This window comes from Opisthocomus hoazin, chromosome 6 (genome assembly GCF_030867145.1).
Source record: "Opisthocomus hoazin isolate bOpiHoa1 chromosome 6, bOpiHoa1.hap1, whole genome shotgun sequence".
In the NCBI taxonomy this organism is placed as follows: Eukaryota; Metazoa; Chordata; class Aves; order Opisthocomiformes; family Opisthocomidae; genus Opisthocomus; species Opisthocomus hoazin.
The window spans coordinates 6,350,980-6,371,823 of record NC_134419.1 but is presented as its reverse complement, the minus strand read 5'-3'; the positions used below and the strand labels follow the sequence as shown (position 1 = coordinate 6,371,823).

At 56.4% G+C, this 20,844-nt stretch overlaps 1 protein-coding gene across 3 annotated transcripts in view; it reads right to left on the bottom strand.

The window, feature by feature from the left end:
- SSBP3 (single stranded DNA binding protein 3) overlaps positions 1-20,844 on the bottom strand; it is a 54,063-nt gene that overhangs the window by 16,482 nt on the left and 16,737 nt on the right. For all 3 annotated transcript variants that reach the window (XM_075424441.1, XM_075424442.1, XM_075424443.1), the window contains exon 5: positions 1,216-1,305. In XM_075424441.1, coding sequence (XP_075280556.1) covers positions 1,216-1,305 — 90 coding nt within the window. The remainder of the gene's footprint in view (positions 1-1,215; positions 1,306-20,844) is intronic.

Here is a 20,844-nt window from a genome sequence, read left to right as displayed (position 1 = left end):
CCCAAAGGACAGTCAGCTTCGCCGCGGGGCGAGATCAGGACTTTTGGAGACACATTTGTTGGAAGCAGCAGCTTGGCACTCGAGCTGCTGGCAGCAGCTATGACCTGCGAGATAGCATCTCTGCTCTTGGCTTCACCCCGCGCCGCCGAGCGCTGCTACGAGATTCGCCTGTTTTAGGGTTCCCGATCAACATCGGATATTCTCACTTTGTCAGAAGCATGTTCAGGAAATGGGATCTCTCCAAAGAAAAAAGACAGGACCCTCCTTCCCCCTTCCCATACACAGGCAAACGGCGGTATCGGGCTCAGATATCGCCACAATAAATCACAAGTGCCTTATCGAGTCCGCCTGTCTGCTGCCCAAGAAGTTCTCCCACATACAAATCATAAGCCCAGATTATGAAAAAGCACCTTGCCAAAACAAATATTCCTTTCAACTGTTATCCCACTTGTTACAGGAACAAGTGTTTCTTCCTCAAGAAGGCAGACTTTAATGCTTATGCCGCTGCAAACCTGTGCAGCTCACGCCATGCAAAGAGATTCCAGAGAAACCCCAAAAAACCCTCACGGTTCAAGTTCTGAAAACTCGTTTTCCGTGTGCTTGTCGAGATCTTTTCCGTCAGCGTCACTCCAAACGTACGTTACCCCCTCCTCGGTCCGAGCGCAGCACGGGAGAAGGAAGGAGCGAGGGGACTTTGGGGACTTTGCGAGGTATTTGCTTACAAGGTGCCTCCACGGCAGCCGGGGACTTGGCTGGAGCCGGCTCCTGCCTGCAGCCGCAGCCAGCGTTCGTTAATGCTCTCAGTGATTGCATTTGGAAAAAATCAAGCGGTTAACCAGGGGGTGGGGGGGAAGTTTCAGGAATCAAAATCCAGAATGTTTTCAATTATGCACGTCTGTTAGGACCGGAGAACGAATACAATCCCAACCCAAACACAAACCAAGCAGCTTTGGAAAAAAGCATCAGTTGTAAATACACAGTAACCTCTTCGAGGAAGAAAGAAATTCGCTTTAAGGCCACAAAAAACAGAAAGCAAACGTGGAGGACGGCAGAACACGAGTTATTTCTACACAGGTCAGCTACACGGGCATGCTGCTTCCCTAGCATCCCCTCGGAAAAAAAATCAAACCACAGGCACGACAGCGCTGACACCCAGAACGCAAGCGACCACGGGCACGGTGCGGAGGCGAGCGTCGGGAGGAGCGGCGTTCCTACCTGGAAGAAACCGGGCGGGATGGGGCCCCCGGGCATCCCGTCGTTCGGGGGAATGTTTCCAAGCACGGGACTCGGGGCAGCAGCTGCGCTCTGCGGGGAACAAAACCAGGAGAAACATGGTGGGTTTGAGTCGGAGTTAAGGAAAAAATACATGAAAAAAGCAGTCTCTCCTGCCACACCACACTGAGTCGATTAGCCTGTTGCCTCCAGAGCCCCGAGCATCGCTCCCCGTGCCCCGAGCATCGCTCCCCGTGCTCCGAGCATCGCTCCCCGTGCCCCGAGCATCGCTCCCCGTGCCCCGAGCATCGCTCCCCGTGCCCCGAGCATCGCTCCCCCTGCCCCGAGCATCGCTCCCCGTGCCCCGAGCATCGCTCCCCGTGCTCCGAGCATCGCTCCCCGTGCCCCGAGCATCGCTCCCCGTGCTCCGAGCATCGCTCCCCGTGCCCCGAGCATCGCTCCCCGTGCCCCGAGCATCGCTCCCCGTGCCCCGAGCATCGCTCCCCGTGCCCCGAGCATCGCTCCCCGTGCCCCGAGCATCGCTCCCCCTGCCCCGAGCATCGCTCCCCGTGCCCCGAGCATCTTCCCCTCGCCATGGAACGAGCAGAGGATGCTGGCAGACAGAGGGGCACCAGCCTCTGCAGTTCACCCATGGAGAAGATGGCCGCGCAAAAACTGGGGATAATTCTGGGGCTTATTTCTTCATTTACCCAGGCATTTCGTCTCGTTAATCCACCGAGGAGCCTCATCCAACGCATCACTTCAGGCAGAAGCTGTTTTAAGGCTTTTTAAGCGCTTTTCTTACCCCACCTCCCCCCGCACGCGCGCCGGTTCAGTTCTGTCCTCCGAAAAGGCCGCTCCCCTGACCTCCCCAGCACGCCGAGCTTTCGTTACGAATTTCCAACTTCACTGCACCCAATCTGCGGGGTCACGCTCCTGCCCGTGCCTCCCCAGGACGAGCCCCCTGAGCGGCTCCAGCCCCAAAAAGGAGGGGCAGGGACGGAGACGGGGTACCCAGGCACCCCGCTCGCTCCTGCTCAGCACCTCTATTTGCATTTACTCCCTCCCCGCGACGCACGTTGACAGACAAAAGCGTTTTTTCCAGTGCAAGAAGCAGGGTTGGCAGTGCCGAGGGAATGCACCAAACCACCTTGGGAAAGCACCAGCTCCCATCCAGAAGGAAAACAGTGAGAAAAAGCTCTTTCCCCAAAGACCCCTGCGGACACACGTCCCTGCCGGGTTAGGGGGTGCCTGTGCCGTACCCATCGCCAAACGAACCCCCGTTCCCAGGGCAGTTACAAGGGAGCCTCAGTGACATTAATGGCGTTTGGATCGCTGAACTACTCCCTCCACTAATTTTTACGATGGACTTACCCACCTCAAACCACATGGCAGGGCTGAGGGAAACCATCCACCGTGAAAAAAACTGGTGGAAAAATTTCCTGCTGCAGAAATCTCACGAGCAGACGGGGTACACGTGAGCCTGCTCAGGCTTGGTTTTACCCCAACACCTGGAGCACCCCAATCCCACCAAACACGGCATCCCGCCAGCAGCCGAGCCAGCCCCGGCCCCTGACTGCATCCGATAACCGTGAGATGTGAGCAGAGGGGGAAAGCCGGGCTGTCACGACTGGGGCAGCCCAGAAAATTAAGGATTACCATTAAGGACTAAGGCTTACCAAGGTGGGACCCCCATGTTTGGTTGGGAATCTCGCTATTCCAGACCAGAAAGCTCTGCAGAGGCCGGGGAGCACTGGGCTAACCGCTGCCTCGAGCCTTCCCGGGGGCCATCCCTCGAGCCCCCCTCCATCACGCCCTCCGGCAGGAGCTGGGGTGCGGGATGCGGGATGAAGGTCAGGACCATGCCGGATGAGCGGTTGCTTTTCCCACCCCAGCACCTCAGAGCTGCAGGCGCCGGAGATGACAGCGCAGGACGACTCCCCAAAAAGAGACCCCCTCGGCGAGACACCCGGGGTCCCCCCGAGGCTCCAGGGCTCTGCGGCCCCGCGCACAGCCCACGCCACACTCTCCCTGTGCCCCCGAACACGGCATCCCAAGCAGCCTTCCCCACAGCAACAGCAAAGGCCAGATCTGAGTGTTTTTACAGTTAATAAAAAAAAGAATCCTGGCAGGAAAAATAAGCCTGCCCATTCCAGGCTCTTTTTATACATCAGACGGCAGCAAAAATAGACGGGAGAGGGAGTGAACCCAGTTCTCCCCCTCCCTCCATCCCCCCAAGTGGGTCAGCTATAAAAGTAAAACCAAATCTTAATCCAAGGCCATGAACATATTGCAGTTTCTCTGCAAAGCAGATGACGGTTCTTAATGCAAAAATATATAAGACCGAGCCCCAAACTGCAGCGAGCCCATTTGGAATTTCCTTTATTAAACCCTCTATCACGCAAAACGCTTCTCTCCCAAGGCAGCGAGCGCTGCAATAAAGCTGCCAAGGTGATATTTTATGGTTTCAAGAGATTTCCAGCACGCCACAGTCCTTTGCTGGGGGAATCTCCCAAAGCGAAACGGATCCCGAAGCGGTGGGGAGTGAGGCCGGGCACGTATTTGGGGATCCAGGGGGAAAGCACGCTGCCCTCCTCCTTCCCTCTGCAACAGGGAGCGGCGGGAGGAGGGCAAAGCAGCCAAAGAAAACCTTGCAGCAAATGCCCATTTTTCCACAAAACCGCAGAGTATTTTTCCACGTTAAACACCCTGAAACCTCACCTATGCCTCCACGGCATAAACGGGGATTTAAAGTTCCTCGCACATGTGGCGCTTGGCAGAACTCGGTAATTAAAAACCCACAAGTGCCCTGAGCATATTGTAGGATGGGAGCCAAATTGGTCAGCCCTTGATGAATGATTTACAAGGCTGCGAAGTGACATTTTATTTCTTTTTTATTCCCCTCCCCATCGCCGCCGCTAAGGTAAACACGGAGGCACCTTTAGCCCCACAGAAGCGACGGGAGCGCAGCCACAGCTGGAACAGCTCTGCAAAACCCTTGGGATGTGCCAAAAAGGGAGGAAAAAGGGGGAACAAATATCCCAAACCCCAAGGGTCAGCACCCAAACCCAAAGGGTCAGCACCCAAATCCCAAGGGTCAGCACCCAAACTCTGAGGGTCAGCAGCCAAACCCTGAGGGTCAGCAGCCAAACCCAAAGGGTGAGCACCCGAACACCAAGGGTCAGCACCCAAACCCAAAGGGTCATCACCCAAAGCCCAAGGGTCAGCAGCCAAACCCTGAGGGTCAGCACCCGAACCCCAAGGGTCAGCAGCCAAACCCAAAGGGTCAGCACCTGAACCCCAGGGGTCATCACCCAAACCCCAAGGGTCAGCAGCCAGACCCCAAGCGGGAGCACCCAAACTCCGAGGGTCAGCACCCGAACCCAAAGGGTCAGCACCTGAACCCCAAGGGCTTTCCAGCACCAATTTCCAAACAAACAGGACTTTTTTGCCCTCCAGCTTCCTCCCACCTGGTTTATTTCCACCATTTTGGTTAAGAAGCTATCTTGAGGGACTCTGGAGGTTTTTGGCTGGAGTTTTCCCCTTCTGCTGGGTGAGTTTCTGAGCCCCGCCAAAACCCACCGGCACAGGTACGGGCAAGGCAGAGATGCCGAAGGGCCAGGCAGGAGACTGGCAGCGCCGGCCTGGGGCGGGAGCACGAAGCCCGCTGTGCCACCACGGCCAAGCCGGGGCTGCACCGACAGCACGCCCGGCCGCACGCAGGTCCCCGTCGGCGCGCGACGCCCCGGATTTCCCTCCACCAAAGCACGCTGCCGGGGACGAGCAAGGACACCTGCGGCACAGCCAGCACGCCGGCTCGCTTGCCAGTTATTAGAAGGTAAATTTGCCCCGTGCTGAAAGCAAAATGCAGTTGCTGGGCCATGCACATACAGCTATAGACATATATATATACTTTTTAAAAATTTTCTTTTTTTCCCCACGTAGGCTGGATATGCTCCCCGCTTTCGGTGGAAGCGAGCGGAGCGATGACAATCTGGATCGCCGCGTTTCGCTTCCAAAGCGAAGCTCTCAGTTAACACACCGGCTCGGTACGCCAGCAGATGCCGTCTAAGCCTTTAAATCGCACACTAATTGCACTAATTGAGCTAACAGTCTCTGTTTCGTCTCCCTACCCTAAGTCAACCAGCGTCTTCTGGTACTGCTGTAGAGATCCAAGCTGTTGACTGTAGTGTTATTTTGTCAGCCATTAAACGATTCATCAGAGTCATTAATTGATTTATTACCGCTGCCTGCGAGTATAGCTTTGCAAATAAAGAAGGATGGAGGTCAGGAGGCAATGGAAAATCGGACAAAACAGCACAGCCAGGAGCTGGGCGCTTGAATTATCGGTAGGAGCCCGCTTGCACAGCACCCCTGGCATCAGGTTAGGGGCGAGAAACAGAGGAAGAAAAAGAAAAAGAAAAGATGTGCTGTTTGGCTGCGCTGCCAAACCAGTTGGGTTTTCCAACCAAAACCTACGCAGGATGTAAAAGGTCTATTAAAACCGTCTTGTTTTCTTAACCTAATCCTTAGGAAGAAACCAGGTTATTCCACTTATTAATTGCATTTAAGAGCGGCAGGGAAGCGGCACCGGCCCCCGGAGCAGTGCGAGCTGCCCCGCCAGCGTTTCGCTCTCATCCAGATTTGCTTTCCCAGGCTGGCAGAGCCAGGAACACAACTCGCCTCCGCTCGCCCCACAGCCCCGGCGGGCGCTGCGGACGGGTGCTTTTTATTTATTTCGTTTCTTTAACGCCGAGCCGAGGTCTGCGCTAGGCGTGAAGGTTTGCTGCGAGCAGGGTGCGGCGAGCGGTTTCCTGTCGCCCGCCCCGAGGGAGCTGTGAGGCACCACCGAGGCGAGAGGGTTTCGGGGGCTGAATTTCAAAACCAGAGCAGCCAGTGCAGCAGGGCTGGCGGGCTGAAATCGCTGCTGCCCCCGGCCCCAGGGCACCCAGCAAGGGAAGCTTTGGGATGCTGGGGAGCTTTCCGGATCCTCGTCCTCACGGCAGCCCTCGGGATGCCGCAGCGGGGTTCTTCCTCCTCGTCCCCATCGCTGAGCTGCCTGCACGAGCATCTCGAAGGCGGGCTAAGGCGCTGCACCCCGACGCATCTCGCGCTGAGCCGATACCCCGCGGGGCGGCAGGGCATCGGCCCAGCCCAGCCTCCGCCCGCGCTCCGCCAACGTCTGCGATGGTTTCTGTTACCGATGAAAACCAGGTTCCCATCGGCGGTATTCACTCCGCCGTTAAACGCGAGCCGGTGTCCCCACCGCACGCTGTGGGCCGTGCGGGCAGCTGAGCAGCTCGCCCAGCATCCCGCAGCGGGCTTTCACCAAACGCTATTTTCATTTTAATAAAAATAACCTCTGAACAGCGGTGCAAGGCGCTGGCAGGCAGCGCAGAGGATGCTCCCTCCACAGGAAGCACCACCAGCACCGGCCGCTCGGCCAGCCCCAGCCTCCATCAACCCGGCAGCGAGACGGGGAGAGCAAAAATGTCTCCAAGGCACAGACTAAAACCACACGAAGGATGGCCAGGCGTTTGCTGTTTTGGCTCAGGATGGTTTTGCCCTCGCTCTCCTCTCCAGAAGAGCGGACCGGAGGATTTCAGCTGCATCTCACACCTCGCAGCCGCGGCGGGAGCAGCACAAGGCACTCGAGGGCAGCTGCCTCCGGTACGAGCGTGCGGGGATGCTCGGGGCATGTCAGTGATCTGGTATCTATCCGTCTCCTTTGATTTTATTTGTTTGCCTAGAGCACAGGCTTTGGAGCCCAAGGAAGAAATCAGCGTGCAGGTCAGGACTTAAGCAGGCTGCGTAAACAGGTAATGCGGAATTTAATTGGACTCCAGTTAAGCCTTTTCATCTCATTAAAGCTGCCTTCATCTTGCATAGCCAGGTTTTAAATTTAATAATAGAATCCTCCCACACCTCGCAGTAACCCGATTAACGCTGGGGAGGACGGCACGCCGACCGCTTCCTCCGGACCGAGCCCTCAGATGCTCTCCTGTATCAGTCCCCTCCACGGGTCGGTGCCACCATCTGCGTTGCATCAACGTGCACCAAAATAAATAAAACACCGGCCTGTTGCAGCTGATGCGAGTGCGATCGCCGGCGAGCACCCGACGTGGCTCCCACTTCGCAAGCACGGTGCTCGCCGAGCCTCTCAGGTGGGCTCGGGGTGGTTTTGGGGCACGCCGTGCTCCCCGGCCGGGGTACACCACAGACTGTCCCGCTTCCTCCAGTGCAAGCCACTTGGCTGGGTGCTCCAGCAGACAAAGCAAACCGGTTTTGGTTTATTTTATGGTAAGAGAAGGTAAAAGGAGGTTGGGATGAAGCTTTGCATATTGGCAAGAGGCAGATCTATAAAATAAAGATGAAACAGGCTCGTAGAGGTATCACCATACCACCCAAACACCTCACCGCGCTCCCGTGGGACACCAAGCTGTGCATACGAGTTCAGCTGAATTATACTTCCAGGACAGCGCGAGCTTTTTGTGCTTATTTTAAAGGCATCACCTGCGAGCCGCCCGGCACACAAAGCGCCGGCGTACGCCCCGGCCGGCAGCAGCCACGCTCGGCCACTTTTCTCCCCTCCTTTCTAAAGAAAGAAACAACCCCCAACCCCGTATTTTCCTTGAGCTTTAAAAGAAAAAAGGCAAAACAGTTGAATGGTGTTTCAAGCTAATACGGAGCTTTCTTTTTTTCCCCCCCCCCTTTCCTTGTAAAGGATAATCTGAGACAGCAGCTCCGGCCACGAAACAATAGGATTTTAATCTCTTAAGTCGGCATCCCCCTTATCCCCGGGAAGGAAACCCCTTCAGTCATTTACAAGTTTGTAAATAAGGCTCTTGGTAGCATCTCGCGGACATCTGCTCCGCCAGCCCGCCAGCGCTCCCGCTAACATTTACAAACATCCTTACGCAAACACCCAGCGCGCTCTGCTGAGCTGGCGTTCTCTAAATATATCCCAAGGAAATAACTTGGCAGGGCTGCAAAAATTTCACAGCAACCGAATTAAAGGGGGGGGGGGGGAAGGGATAAGCACGGGAGGTGGATAACGGACTAAACGCAATTAGGCTCGGTTTTACAGGCGCGTGTCTACGGAACGGTTTACTAAGGGAAACTTCTGGGGAGTTAAGCCAGGCTGGCCGGCAGTGCTTCCCCGGACTTAGGAAGAGCTTTGGAGAGGAGAGCGCTCCGGCCGGCGCCTCACGCCGCGTGCACGGCTGCGCCCGTCCCCAGCACTGAGGGATGCTTCGCCACAGGCACCCCGAGCTCCCCCAGCCCCAGCCTGGGAGGTGAAGCCAAGGGTCCCAGCTCTCCCACCGCCGGCGTCTTCCCCAGCACCAGACCCACATCTCAAACCCAGGGTACGAACCCTCCCCGCTGCCAAAGGGCTCAAATGGATCTCGTGCAATTAGCAGCCTGGAAAACGCTGTAAATACACGGGTATTAATTACTATCAGTTCTCCTCTAATAATTCTAGCAGCTGACAGGCCAGGCTCCTTTCCAGCGATCAATACCATCCATTTCAGGGTCCACCTGCCAAAAAAGTTATATAAAATAATTATATAAAATTTTCATTAGATAATGCAATTGCTCAGGACTATTAATCTACCGTTCGTCTACCAGCCCGGGACGCTCGGCCCGACCAGCGGCCGCCCGGCCACCGCCACGGCGCAGCTCCTCGCACCTACAACCTGTATTTCCTACACCCGACGCTTGGTGGTTCCCCCTGGATTTGCTCCCGATGTACCTACACAAGCTTTACGCAAAGCTTATGGATTAATTACAGTTTTTTAAAAAATGACTATTATTTTTAAAACCAAAAAGGAAATAGCCCCAGCAAGAAAAGCTGCCAGGAGACGTTAATTTGCCGGAGTTTTCCACAAAGTTGTGATGGTTAAAGCAGATGGGAGTTTACTCCCCGCGATGCCCCTCGCTTCGCACGGGTGCTGTCGGGGTGTAACTACGTGGGGTTGCATGGCTGGATGTTCGTCGGCACGCGCACCGGCTCGCCCTCCATCCTCGCCTCAAGCATCACAGCTGAAATCAAGTCCTCTCCTTTAGCGGCCTCTGAAAAGCTCAGATTAAGGAAAAACACAGCCTCCCTCTCCAAAAAATAGGAATAATTTGGCGATGAGGCGCAAGGGAGGCTGCTGGCGTTGGCAGCTGGACTTCTGCTTCCCAGCGCCTGCGCCTATCGCCGCTCCTCTGCCTTCTGCCTTCTCCCAGACTGAAATGGCCAAGCAAATTTTGGAAGAGGTTGTTAAGAAAAACCAGATTTAAATTGGTAATCTAATTTAAAAGAGAAAAAAATATATATATAATGCATGGCTTTAGAAAAACACTGTGCCATTGCACCACGTGCATTCGAAAAGAACGTAGTTTTAACTTGTCCAAAGGATTTACTAGCAACTAACGAGGATATTGCTGATCCCGTCGGCTAGCCGGCGCACCGCAAAACGCCCCGAGGGCATCCAGCGCCCGGCAGCGATTTCCCCATTAAAGATGGGTGCAGATCAGAAGTATTATTTTTTTTTCCAATTTTTATTTTCATTTTTGCCCCCTTGTGCTTCAGCTAGCCAATCTCATCAGTTGCTCTTGGCAATCAAAAATAACACAAAAGAAGCTGTGAGTTTGCACGGGGAGCCCATGCAGTCCGGTCCCTAACCCCCACTCGGATCCAGGGAAGGGGGTGAGACCCTTCCCTCGGCGCCTGCCTTCGCGGCGCAGTGGGAAACACCGCGACCTCCCTGGAAAAACATCCATTCCCACTGTTTGGGCAGCGGGATGGAGCACCAACACCCCGGGCACAGCATCCAGCGCTTCCCACCCCTGCTCCAGCCAGAGACGACCAGGACCCCGCGGGAAAACATCCCCGTTTTCTCCACCACCTCCCGCCGCAGGGAAAAGAGAGGAGGGAATTAATGCAAATACTCCCATTCTTGTCGTGCACTTGAATGCCAAAATATCGCATTTGCTTAAGCCTATTTTACTGCTAGCAGCTGCCCCGGTATTATTCCCCGACACCAAAGGCAAAGGGCGAAAGAAGTTGGTCCGGAGCAGGTGAACGCCATCTGCCCGTCCCCGACAAGACGCTGCCGGCCACCATATTCGTGTAATAACACAAAGCCCGTTTGAACGCCTGCGAAAGGTTACGGCGGCGCTTGAAAAGCGCCGCCGTAACCTTTCGCAGGCGTTCAAACGTGTTTTGTGTACCTACGGAGGCGGCTGAGCGTCCGTCCCGGCTCGCAGCGGCCCCTGACGGATGTGCCTGCTGATCTGTGAGAAGTTTTTCCACAATGAGCCTTTAAATAAACCAATTTTTTAAAAAAATGCAGTAATAAAAAAATAATCAAATCCCTTCCTCTGAGAAAGCAGCAAGTTAACAGAACAAAAATACTCTTTTTGGTAAAAGTGGGTTCGTCGATGTTTGAAGATGCATCTTCTCTGCATAGCACTTTTTATTAAATATTTTGGGGGGGAATGGAAATGCCTTAAATTGAGGCGGAGGTGGCAGCTGACTTACAAAAAGGGCTGTGACTTGCTGCGTGGGTACAAAGTCCAGCACCTCACATAAACCCCGGCGAGGCGGATGGCGAGGAAGGCGGTGGACTTTGCACGGGAGCAGCCGGCACCGGGAAAGCCCTAAATTAACCGGGAAGGATGGACTTAGTGCCAGTTTTGAAGACTCCTGTATTCGGTAGCAATGATGGCTACGGGCTTTCGTCCTCTCCATCATCCAAACAGCACCCACTCTATCGCACCCAACCTCCAGGGAGAGTTACCACGACGAGCCCATTGGGTTTCTGCACCCTTGGTGTGTCCCAAGAAGCAAGTATGGGCTTGGAAGTCCTTCGCGAAGCTGCTGTTGTGCTCTGAGAGTCAACCCAGCCCTTGATGAGCCTTTGGTGGGACAGCAACACTGTGATGGCACAAGGCAAGCTGTTGGCAAATGTCAACCCCAAGCAAGATGGGTCTTGAGGTTGAGTGATGCCCTCGCCGGTGTGCATGGAGAAGAGCCGTCACGCCTCAGCACCATTCCTACCATTGCCAGGGTGATGTTTTAAAGATGTTAAAAATATTCTGCCTTACACGCAAGCGCTGCCCAGGTACGGAGCCGCAGAGCAGCCCGCAGCCCGCAGCAGTGGTGCCGGTCCTCCCCGAGCCCCGGACGGCCACCGCCCAGGTCACACGGCGCGCGACCTCCCGAGTGCCGCATCCCAGGCTCACCCGTCGCTGGTCCCTCGGAAGCGGGTTTGTCCGAGCAGCACGGTGCAGCACCACTGATGCTCTCTCCAGGCGAGCTTAAGGCTTAAGCAAAGAGCTCGGGTTTGAAACGCATTGAGCTCGAGGGAAGACGCAACACGTGGGTGCGAGGCGGCGGCAGGAAAATCCCAGCTTTCCTCATCGCCCTCCGGCGCAGGATCCCACCCTGGGCCATGGCCATCGCTCTCCCACTGCAGCACAGAGACTGAGCCGTGGCTCCGGGGGCCACAGCCAAAACCAAAGCAGCGCTAACCGTCCCCAGAAATCACCCCTGCGCATCTGCCAGGGGTCAGCGATGGGGGGTTTTGGGGAGGGGGGGGGATTGCAGCAACTTTCCCCTCCTCTTCGCTCATCTAATCCTCCGGGCTAATCCCTTCCAGCCATATGGAGCCCTCGCATCCCAAACCTGCCCCCAGGAAGCATCCGCTGCTGCCCCTCCGCACCCCGTTTTCCCCCGGGAGCAGCGCTTTGGACCTCAAAAGTGGTGTATGGGTGGGGAAAGGGTGCGAGCCCCCCCGCAGATGCTCCCCTCCAGCAGCCCCCCAGCAGTTTGGGCATGCATGGTTTCTGTTGAAAACTCACACTAACAAACCTCTTTAAACCCAGGTAAGCACAGTGCCTGTGTCCGTTTCCCCCCCTTTCTTAACAGCAGCGTTTATTTATTGCAGTTATTCGTGGGTGCTTCCCCCAAAAACACTGTTTCCCAGGTTCGGTAATTGCTCGAGGCATTCGAAAATTAATAGAGCAGCTAGAGAAAGGACATGAGGAGTAAATCTGACGTCAGCCAGCATGTAATTCAGCGCCCTTCCCAAGAACTGGTGGTTTTCTCCACACCCGGCAAAAGCCAGGGGCTAAGCTAGCTTGGAGGGGGTGCAGATCTTCCCCGGTAGGCTGGGATTTTTCAGGAGGAGGAGGGTGAATGGGAAAAAGCTTGATTTCCAGAGCATTTTAAATATTATGCCATATTCTGGAGAAGAGGTGCATATCCACGGGATGGGAGGGAATTCACTGTACCACCCTGCCTCCCGCCCTGCTTTCTCTCACCTACACCCCTGCCTGGAATAGGAAACACCGCTCCAAAGTGGCCTCCAGCTTTATTTACCTTCACGCCAGCTCTCTGCATTGCTTCGGCACCGCTGGCAGCGGCCGCTCGGGTACAGCCGAGCCACGGGGCTTCCCTGTGGAAATGCCCCTCCGGAGCTGTAGAGCTGACAAGGTGCACGTTGCACTAGGGGAGGATTTCTGATAAAAATGTGTTCTGTTTTTTTTAAATTAGTCACTTTTTTGCATGCTTACAGAGCGGTTTGGTTAGATGGAACTCCAAACTGTGTCACCCTTGAAGCTTGCAAAATGTTAATTATTTCACTTCTAAGGGCACCTCTCCCCACCAGAATAAGGCGGTTAATACAAACCCACCATTTATGAACTGGGAGCTTTTTGAAGCTGGCTCTGGAGGGACCCTATAAAACCAGCGTGCAAACCCCTGCCCCCTGACCCAGCAATAAACTAGTACGTGAGGCAGGAAAACTTAAAGTCTTGAGAGCAAGGGGAAAAAAAAAACCCAAGATTTAGCCACAAGCTTTCAGACAGCAGAGGGGGGGGAGGGAGCGACGTGAGAGCACGGAGCATCACTGCAAGGTCTTGTTTAGACTGGCAGAGCTGGGGAAAACCTGGTTAGAGCGTGGTTGGGCAGAGTCCAAGGGATGGATGGGATGGTGAGCGGAGAGAGGGAACGGGCACGGTGGTCACGGCCGTGAACCGCTGACGGAAACTTCCCGGTGGGCTTTTTCTCTTTCTCCACCCACCATTTGGTAGCCATAGGTAAGAGCAGCTTCCTCTGCTCCCCGTAGCCAGAGCCGCTCTCGCAGCACCCCGATGCCAGCCCACGTGCACCCCGCCAGCGGCTCTGCACCGGTGCCATGGCCCACAGCACCCTCCTCGACATGCCCATGGGCGCCAGGTTGTGACCCCACCCCTGTGGCGAACCCTCCTGGGTCCCCAAAGCCGAGCATCCCACACCCCCCCGGCCCCTCGCTTCCCTGGGAACAGAACACCCCCAACCCCCCCCGGGAGCTCCCTGAGAGGCAGAGCACGCCCCATGGCACTCCAGCCAGCTTTTCTAAGCTGGAGAGGACACCTTTCCCATACCCACCCTTCCCGGGGCACCCTGTGGACCCCCAAGCCGTGACGGCGAAGCTCCGGTGGTCCGTGGGGTTTCTCCCCGCCCCGGGACGGGGCACCCACCGCAGCAGCCCCCCACACCCACCAGCGTTTCGCTGGGCACTGGCCCCTCCTGGGAAAACTCATCCCGGCCGCGGCATGGAAGCGGTGTGAGGGACGAGGGGCCTTTGTGCAGGCAGCACCCTGCAGCTACGCCGCACAAAGCTGGGGACGGGGGGGTGCAAAGGCTCCTGGTGCAGAGAAGGGCCCCCCTCCATCTTCCCACCCCCCCCTCCCCAGCCACCGGCTTTTGTATCGCCTTGGCCGGATTCGTTAACTCCCCTCCTGGAGCTGGGGCCTCCTCCGCCTGCAATCCCTGCGGATTTTACCTCCGGGCAAGAGCAAAGGGGGGGGGGGGGGGGGGGGGGGAAGAGTAGGGGGGTGGGTAGCAGCCCACAGCCATAAAAGAGCCTGGTAAAAACAACAGACTGCGGCTGGGGGATAGATACGCGATGGCTTTAAAAAAGTGCACCGCCGAGGAGAGTTTGATGGCTCTGCCAAAAGGAAAGAAGTGTCTTCCCACTTGCAAACAAGAGTTAATTATAGAAAAAAAAGGCCCAGGAAAGTGTTAAAACCATCTGTGCCATGAGGAAGAGGCTGGGGCCGGGCAGGCGCAGGCAGCAGCGCTGACAGCTGCTGTGTACAGGCAGCCTGGACCGCTCCCCCCGCGCCCTGCCATGCCGTGCTGTGCCATCTTCCTGCCCTGCCATCCCTGCCCTGCCATCCCTGCCACCCTCCTGCCCTGCCATCCCTGCCCTGCCATCCCTGCCATCCTCCTGCCCTGCCATCCCTGCCCTGCCATCCCTGCCCTGCCATCCCTGCCACCCTCCTGCCCTGCCACCCCTGCCCTGTCATCCTCCCGCCCTGCCATCCCCGCCCTGCCATCCCTGCCATCTTTCTGCCCTGCCATCCCTGCCCTGCCATCCCAGTGCCCTGCCATCCCTGCCACCCTGTTGGCGCCCACCCTAGCATGTGCTATAGGTGCCCAGCGGGACCCCCCAGCAGCCGCCCTCCCGCAGGGGTGCACGGGGCAGGAGGTCCAGGTTCGGCGGACGAGGCCACTGCCAACCCCGAAAGGTGCCGCGGGTGGCACTGAAGGGACGTCCCCAGGACGCGCGGCGCAGCCTCACCAGGAGATCTGCCCCGAGGATCTCCCACTGAAGCACCACACCAGCACGTCCCAAAGGACAGACCCCTAGGCACCCATTTTTACCCCAAACCCTAGGGAAGCGAGGCCCACGCGGCGACGCCAAGGGCCCGGCATCGCCTCCGCCGTCTCCTCGACGGGGCTGACGATGGACGTCCCTCCCGCCGCGAGAAGGATGAGGTCCGCGGGACGCCAGAGACCAACCCACACGGCTGCAGCCGCGCCGCCCGACCCCGCAGCCAGATCCTGGCTCCTTCACAAATATTTACCCAACTGTTTTTTTTTTAAAACAAAAACCCCAAATGCCTGAGAGTTTAAAGTCCATGGCCCCAACAGCTCCCGTCTCGCTCTCGCCTGCCCTCGGGTCCCCAGCCGCCCGCCCGGCGAGCCTCCAGCACCCAGCACCCTGCCCCGACGCCCCGAGATTCCCAGGAACGGCAGGCAGGCTCCTGCCCGCTCCGGCAGCCGGGCCAGCGGCAGCGCTCCCGCCTCTGATTTTATTAGGGACATTCGGGCTGGAGGACGCCCGAACACGCAACCGGCGCCTTTCAGAGGAGACCTCACGCTGATGAGCTTGCATATAGATTCACCGCAGAAAATAATTAGCCATAATTAAGGGCTTCTGGTTTATGGCTCCAGCAATTGTTTAAACAGCAGAGCCCTGTTCAAATTAAGTTCAGGACTCGCCAATAAATATTTCTTTACCGTGATACAGTTTAGTTTCAAACTCCTGCTCGGAGCAGCCAGCCTGGGCTGCTCGGGGGCTCACGAGCCGCACAGCCAGCCCCAAAACCGTGCTCTTTTGGAGCAAAAACCTGTTGGGGGTAAGAGAAGGGAAGGAGGAATGGCAGGAAAAAATTGCTGGGAGCTGGAGAAGACAAGAGCGGGTGGCTGGCTCCGTGGCATGACGTGGGCACCACTGCCCGCGGCACGGCCGGATCGGCTGGCACTTTGGCTCACTTGGAGGAGCAATTTGAGGTTCTTCCACATAGTGTCTACCCACCAGGCCAGCCCCCGCCCCACCTGCGGCGCTCCCTCCCTACGGACAGCATATGGCACGTCTCACCTCATTAGAGACATAACTAGCAGAGATCATCAGCAAGTCTTCACACAAAATCTAAACTAATGCGCTAGAACGAGCTCTTCGGCACCAAGGTTTTTTGGTGTCCCCCCAAAACGCTGCTCCTAAAGCCAGCCGCGGTCCTGCAGCGTGCTCGTGCCCCACAGCTGCGGCTTGGGCAACACCAGTTGGGCAAAGCAGAGTTAAATGTGAAGAACAACGTCCACACGGAAGCAGTTTCTAAGAGGTTTCAGTTGGTTAAGTAGCGTTTAGATTCTGGTCATGAAAGGCAGCACTGCTGTACGCTGTCCGGGTGCACTCGGGGCTCATCTACAAAACTGCGATCTCCAGAGCAAGGAGCTGACGAGAAGGAGTCCCAGGCTGCTGGGGTAGGCTGCAGGAACCATGCACGGGTGGAAACCTGCAAGCAGCTCCACAACACATACGCCAAAAAAATACTTTCTTCCACTTCTTAATTAACACCAGCCCTCTGTTGGTGCTGGCGAACAACCCAGGCATGAACCCAGCAGCATGCCACCATCCACCACAAAGCACCATGCTGTGATGCAGTCCCACCATGCTGCAACACAGTCTCACCACGCTGGACAAGCGAAGGGGAGCCCCTGTGACGGCCTGCATGGGGTCTCTGTCCCCCAGCATGGTGGGGACGTTGTGTGGGGATGCTGGCCCTCAGCCTGGGCAGCTTCTCTCCAAGGTGGGTCCTGAAGCCACCTCAGGGCCACTGAGTATGGAAAGCCCAGATGTTGCTGCAAATCAGTACAAGTCTTCCTGCTGTTTTCTTTGAGGAAAAGGCATGTTTTCCCCTGTGGCTGCTTCTTTCAGCAGAAAAAAACCTCAGAAAGTCCTGGGAGCAAAACCCAGATGCTGCTCTGCCACCCAGAAGAGCATCTTCATAACACCTTTGGTGCTTGCCCAGAGGGACAAGCCGGGGGTACCACTGGCTTCTGCCAAGGGCAGGGTTTTTCCAAGTACGATCTCGGAGCACCGTGGGAAGTGCCCAGGGGAAACGGCCATATCATAAAACCAACTCAACTTTATGACCCGAATGTAGCAGGAGCCGTGGTACTGTGGACGCAACTGCGATGTATCAGCCAGCCATCGCTTCCACCAAGATCTAGCGCTCTAGATTTTGCAGCAAACGCTGACTTAAAGACCCATATCAAATACATTACAATACCACTGTTTCCCGTTACCCACGCTGATGATTCAATTAATTTCAAAACAGCAGTGAAATTTAATTTTACCATTAACCCTGCAAACCCCGGCAAGCACCAGCTGGGAAGGCGGCAGCCGCTTGCCCGAGTTTGGATGGACCGGAGGGGTGGGAGGAGAGCAACGGGATGAAAGATGAAGAAATATGGACGTGAGGGGAGGAACAGGGCAAGGTGGGATCTTTTCTAAGCCCTTTGCAGGGGTAGAAAGCATAGGAAAGTTTGCAGGAGAGACAGGACAGGGAGTAGACGAGGGGCTGCAGAATAGCACTTGCAAAGGGCTTTATCCAAAACACGGTTTAGCGGAGAAGGCTCAACTCTTCTCCTTCCACCTCCTTGGCTCAAATTCATGTGGTCCTGCCCAACTCCGAAGACAAACACGATGCAGAAGACAAGACATGCCAGCAGCCACCCTCTGGAAGGGGAACCACCAGAGCCTGCCCGGCTCTCACCTCGGATCCATCAGTAGGGCCAAGGGTTCACAGGAACTGCCAAACAGAGTGCGAACTCCATGAAGGCAAGCTTTCCTTCAGGGGAAGGTTGCCCTTTGGAGATCTGCAGTGATGGTTCACACGTGCACTCAGGCCTCGGGTCAAGTGGGGCTCACCCATGGCTTCATCGGGCGGCCCAGCCCAGCGCGGAGAGCAGCACAGAAGGGACACGGCCGCCCGACGCGCCCTCCTCCCCGACACGCGGCCGGAGAAGAATAGTCAGCCCAAGCAGAGCCCTCCCATCTGCTTTTGTTTTCCAGTCTTCAGTGCTGGGCTCCGCTAAAGCCCCTGAAGTCACCGGGCATCTGTTCTCCTCCACCCATCGCAATCTGCCAGCCACCGCCGCTCTGACAGCCATCCATCACGCCGTAATATGCTGACCACGAGACCCAGTGGGACATCATTTTCAAGTCAAATGCAGCAGTTAGCATAAAATAAAGCATCGCCCTGGTTCGTGGGGCTTTTTTTTTTTCATTTTATTTTATTTTTTGACGATTCCGCAGCTGCAGTGAGGGACTCGGCGTGCAAGAAAAGTGAAGGGGGAAAAAGGCACAGGAAAATGGCAATTCTACTCTTCTGAGTCATAACAATTATGACGTTGTGATAAGAAACGTTTTCTATGAATTTTTAAGTACCAGTAATCCTGTTTTGCAATTGTCCCCTGGGAACAAGGCGACAGATTGAATGGGGCTGACAGTTATTTCCATCCTGACGAACGCGGCTCCGACGCGCCGTCTCCTCCCTCCAAACTTCCCGGCGCGGCGTTCAGCCCACCGCTCCAGCTTGTTCGGTGCAAGCCAAGCGGAGCTGGCTCGCCCACTGGCGTGACCGAGGTCACCCCCAGTAACCCTGCCAAAAGCAGCCTGCCGGCCCCAAACCCCAATCCCGTACTTCTTGGTGCACCCGCAAAGCAGAGCTGCCCTCCTACAGCGTGCGCGGCGAGGAAACGCACCCCACAAAGCCCCTTTTCACAGAATCACAGAATGTTCAGGGTTGGAAGGGACCTCTGTGGGTCATCTAGTCCAACCCTCCTGCCGAAGCAGGGTCACCTACAGTAGGCTGTAGAGGACCTTGTCCAGGCGGCTCTGCTCTCGAGAAACTCTCAGCTGTGAGCTACGAGGCAAGGCAAGCACCTTGGTCAGCCCTGGTCCAGCCACAGCAACCACCCTCGCGGGTCCTGGGAAGACGGGGATCAAGAGGGAAGCGCATCACTCGACGTTTCGGTATTTGAGACTCCAAAATTTCCATCACCGCCCTAAAACCCCGCGGATTTATCTCACTGACACCGAAAGGGGCTGCAGGAGAAGGCGGCAGGGAAACACACCTTTACGGTAAAGTCTTCTAGACTGGGAACAAAACCAGTTGCTTTTACCTCTTTTGTCAAATGAGCACTGTCATCAGAATCAGTGCCGAGGAGCGAATTTGTTTTGCAGAGGATCAAATAAATAATGGATGGCGAAGAAGAGCTGCCACAGCGAGACTGCTCGGGAGATGCTTGGCTCTACGCAGCCCTTCCCGATACGCTCAGTCTTCTGGTCCCTGGTGGAGCTCCAGCCCCAGCGATGCTCCCCAAACCCCGGTACCAGGACATCGGTGCCTTACGCCTGTTGTCTTTGGCAGCCTGCACGTACAACGGGGACACGTTTTCATCGCCGGCAGGCAAGGAGAGGGCTGTGGGACGCGCTCCTACCAACCCAGGGCACTGCACGGTGCGCAGGGTGCCAGCAGCCCGGCACAGAGCAGCATCCCCGGAGGGAAGCCCGGCTTGCCCAGCGCCGGCCACCCTCACCCACCAGCCTATCAGTCTCAATCCTTTCAATAATATGTTTAAAAAAAAAGGGAAAAACTAATCTCCTGCTTCCCTGCGAGCAGTCACCCCATGCCTCTCCCTCCTCTGCCTCGGGACTGCTCCGTACCACCACGCCAGCACCCTGCACGAGCGGGGACGATGCCCCGCGCCCACCTACGAGGGAAGCCTGGGCCTTTAAGCGCTACATAGCCAGAAGACATTAAAACCAGCCTGTCAATTTAGATGCAAATTTATTTTAGATGTGACAGAGGGCTTAGAAAAGAAGGTGCACTAGATGCTGTTTGCTTCTGCTAAGGCTGTTGTGATTTGGCTCCCATGTGCGTCGGATGGGTGTTGGGATGGAGCTTGCGGGACGGGTACCAGGACGCAGAGGTTTTCGGATCAGTCCCTGCCTGAAACCCATAACGGGTTCATCATTGGCTCCATAATGACCAAAAGCCCTCAGTCTGAAGGCTGTGCAAGCTGCTGCCATCGGAGAGGTGCAAGAACAGCAGCGTGCCCACCACTGCTGCCTCCTCCGCACCTCTTCTCAGCAGGTCCTCCTCGGTACGATGCTGCTGAGACCGGCATCCTTTGCTTTCCACTTTGTTTTCCTTCAGCGAGCCTGGGCAGCCCTCCTCCTCCTCCTCCTCCCCCCCACCACCGCCCCAGGGCCCGGCTGCAGCCCGGGGAGCCAGGTCCCCGGGGGTGGTTTTCTCAGAACGCGTAACCGTTTCTGCAGAAAGTTTGGCAGCTCTGGCCAATGGCAGGAGTTCCTTTAATCAACTCAAATGGCATTTTCTGCAGATAAGTCTCCCACTCTCAGCCGCCAAGAAAAAGCCAGCCGGACGGCAGCAAAGAAACAACAACAAAAAAAAAACCCAACAAAAAAACCCAACGCAACCCCCCCACGGAGGCTGCAGAGTCACGGCACCAGCTCACAGGGTGATTATTTATAGCCTCTCCCTCTGCAAAAGCCAAAAATAATTGTTCCAGCCCAATTACCGAATTTCCGAGCACTCAGCTCAGGGGTAGCCACCGGAGCACCGCACCTCGAACCGCTGGCGATTAGCGCCCGGCAAGGTGGGATGGCTTACGGCAGCGGGCGTCTCCGCAGAGCCGGCGCGCTGTCGGCACGGCGGTGCTACCCAGACGCCGGGTTTCGGTGAGGAGGACGCGTCTCATGAACGTAACCTTCACGGGACTGAGCTGGGGCTCCAAACAGGTTCCCCGATAAAGCGCTGGGCTCTAACGAGGTCTCGCCGCAGCCTGGGCTGAACCGCAGAACCCCCCCGTAAAGGTCTGACCACGCACAGGGAAACGCTGAATTGGGTTCCTTCCACCCTGCCCTGAAGCCCAGCGAGACCAAAAGCCTTCTGCACCACCAGCAAGGCTCACCGCTGGCCTAGACGCCTTCCCCAGCT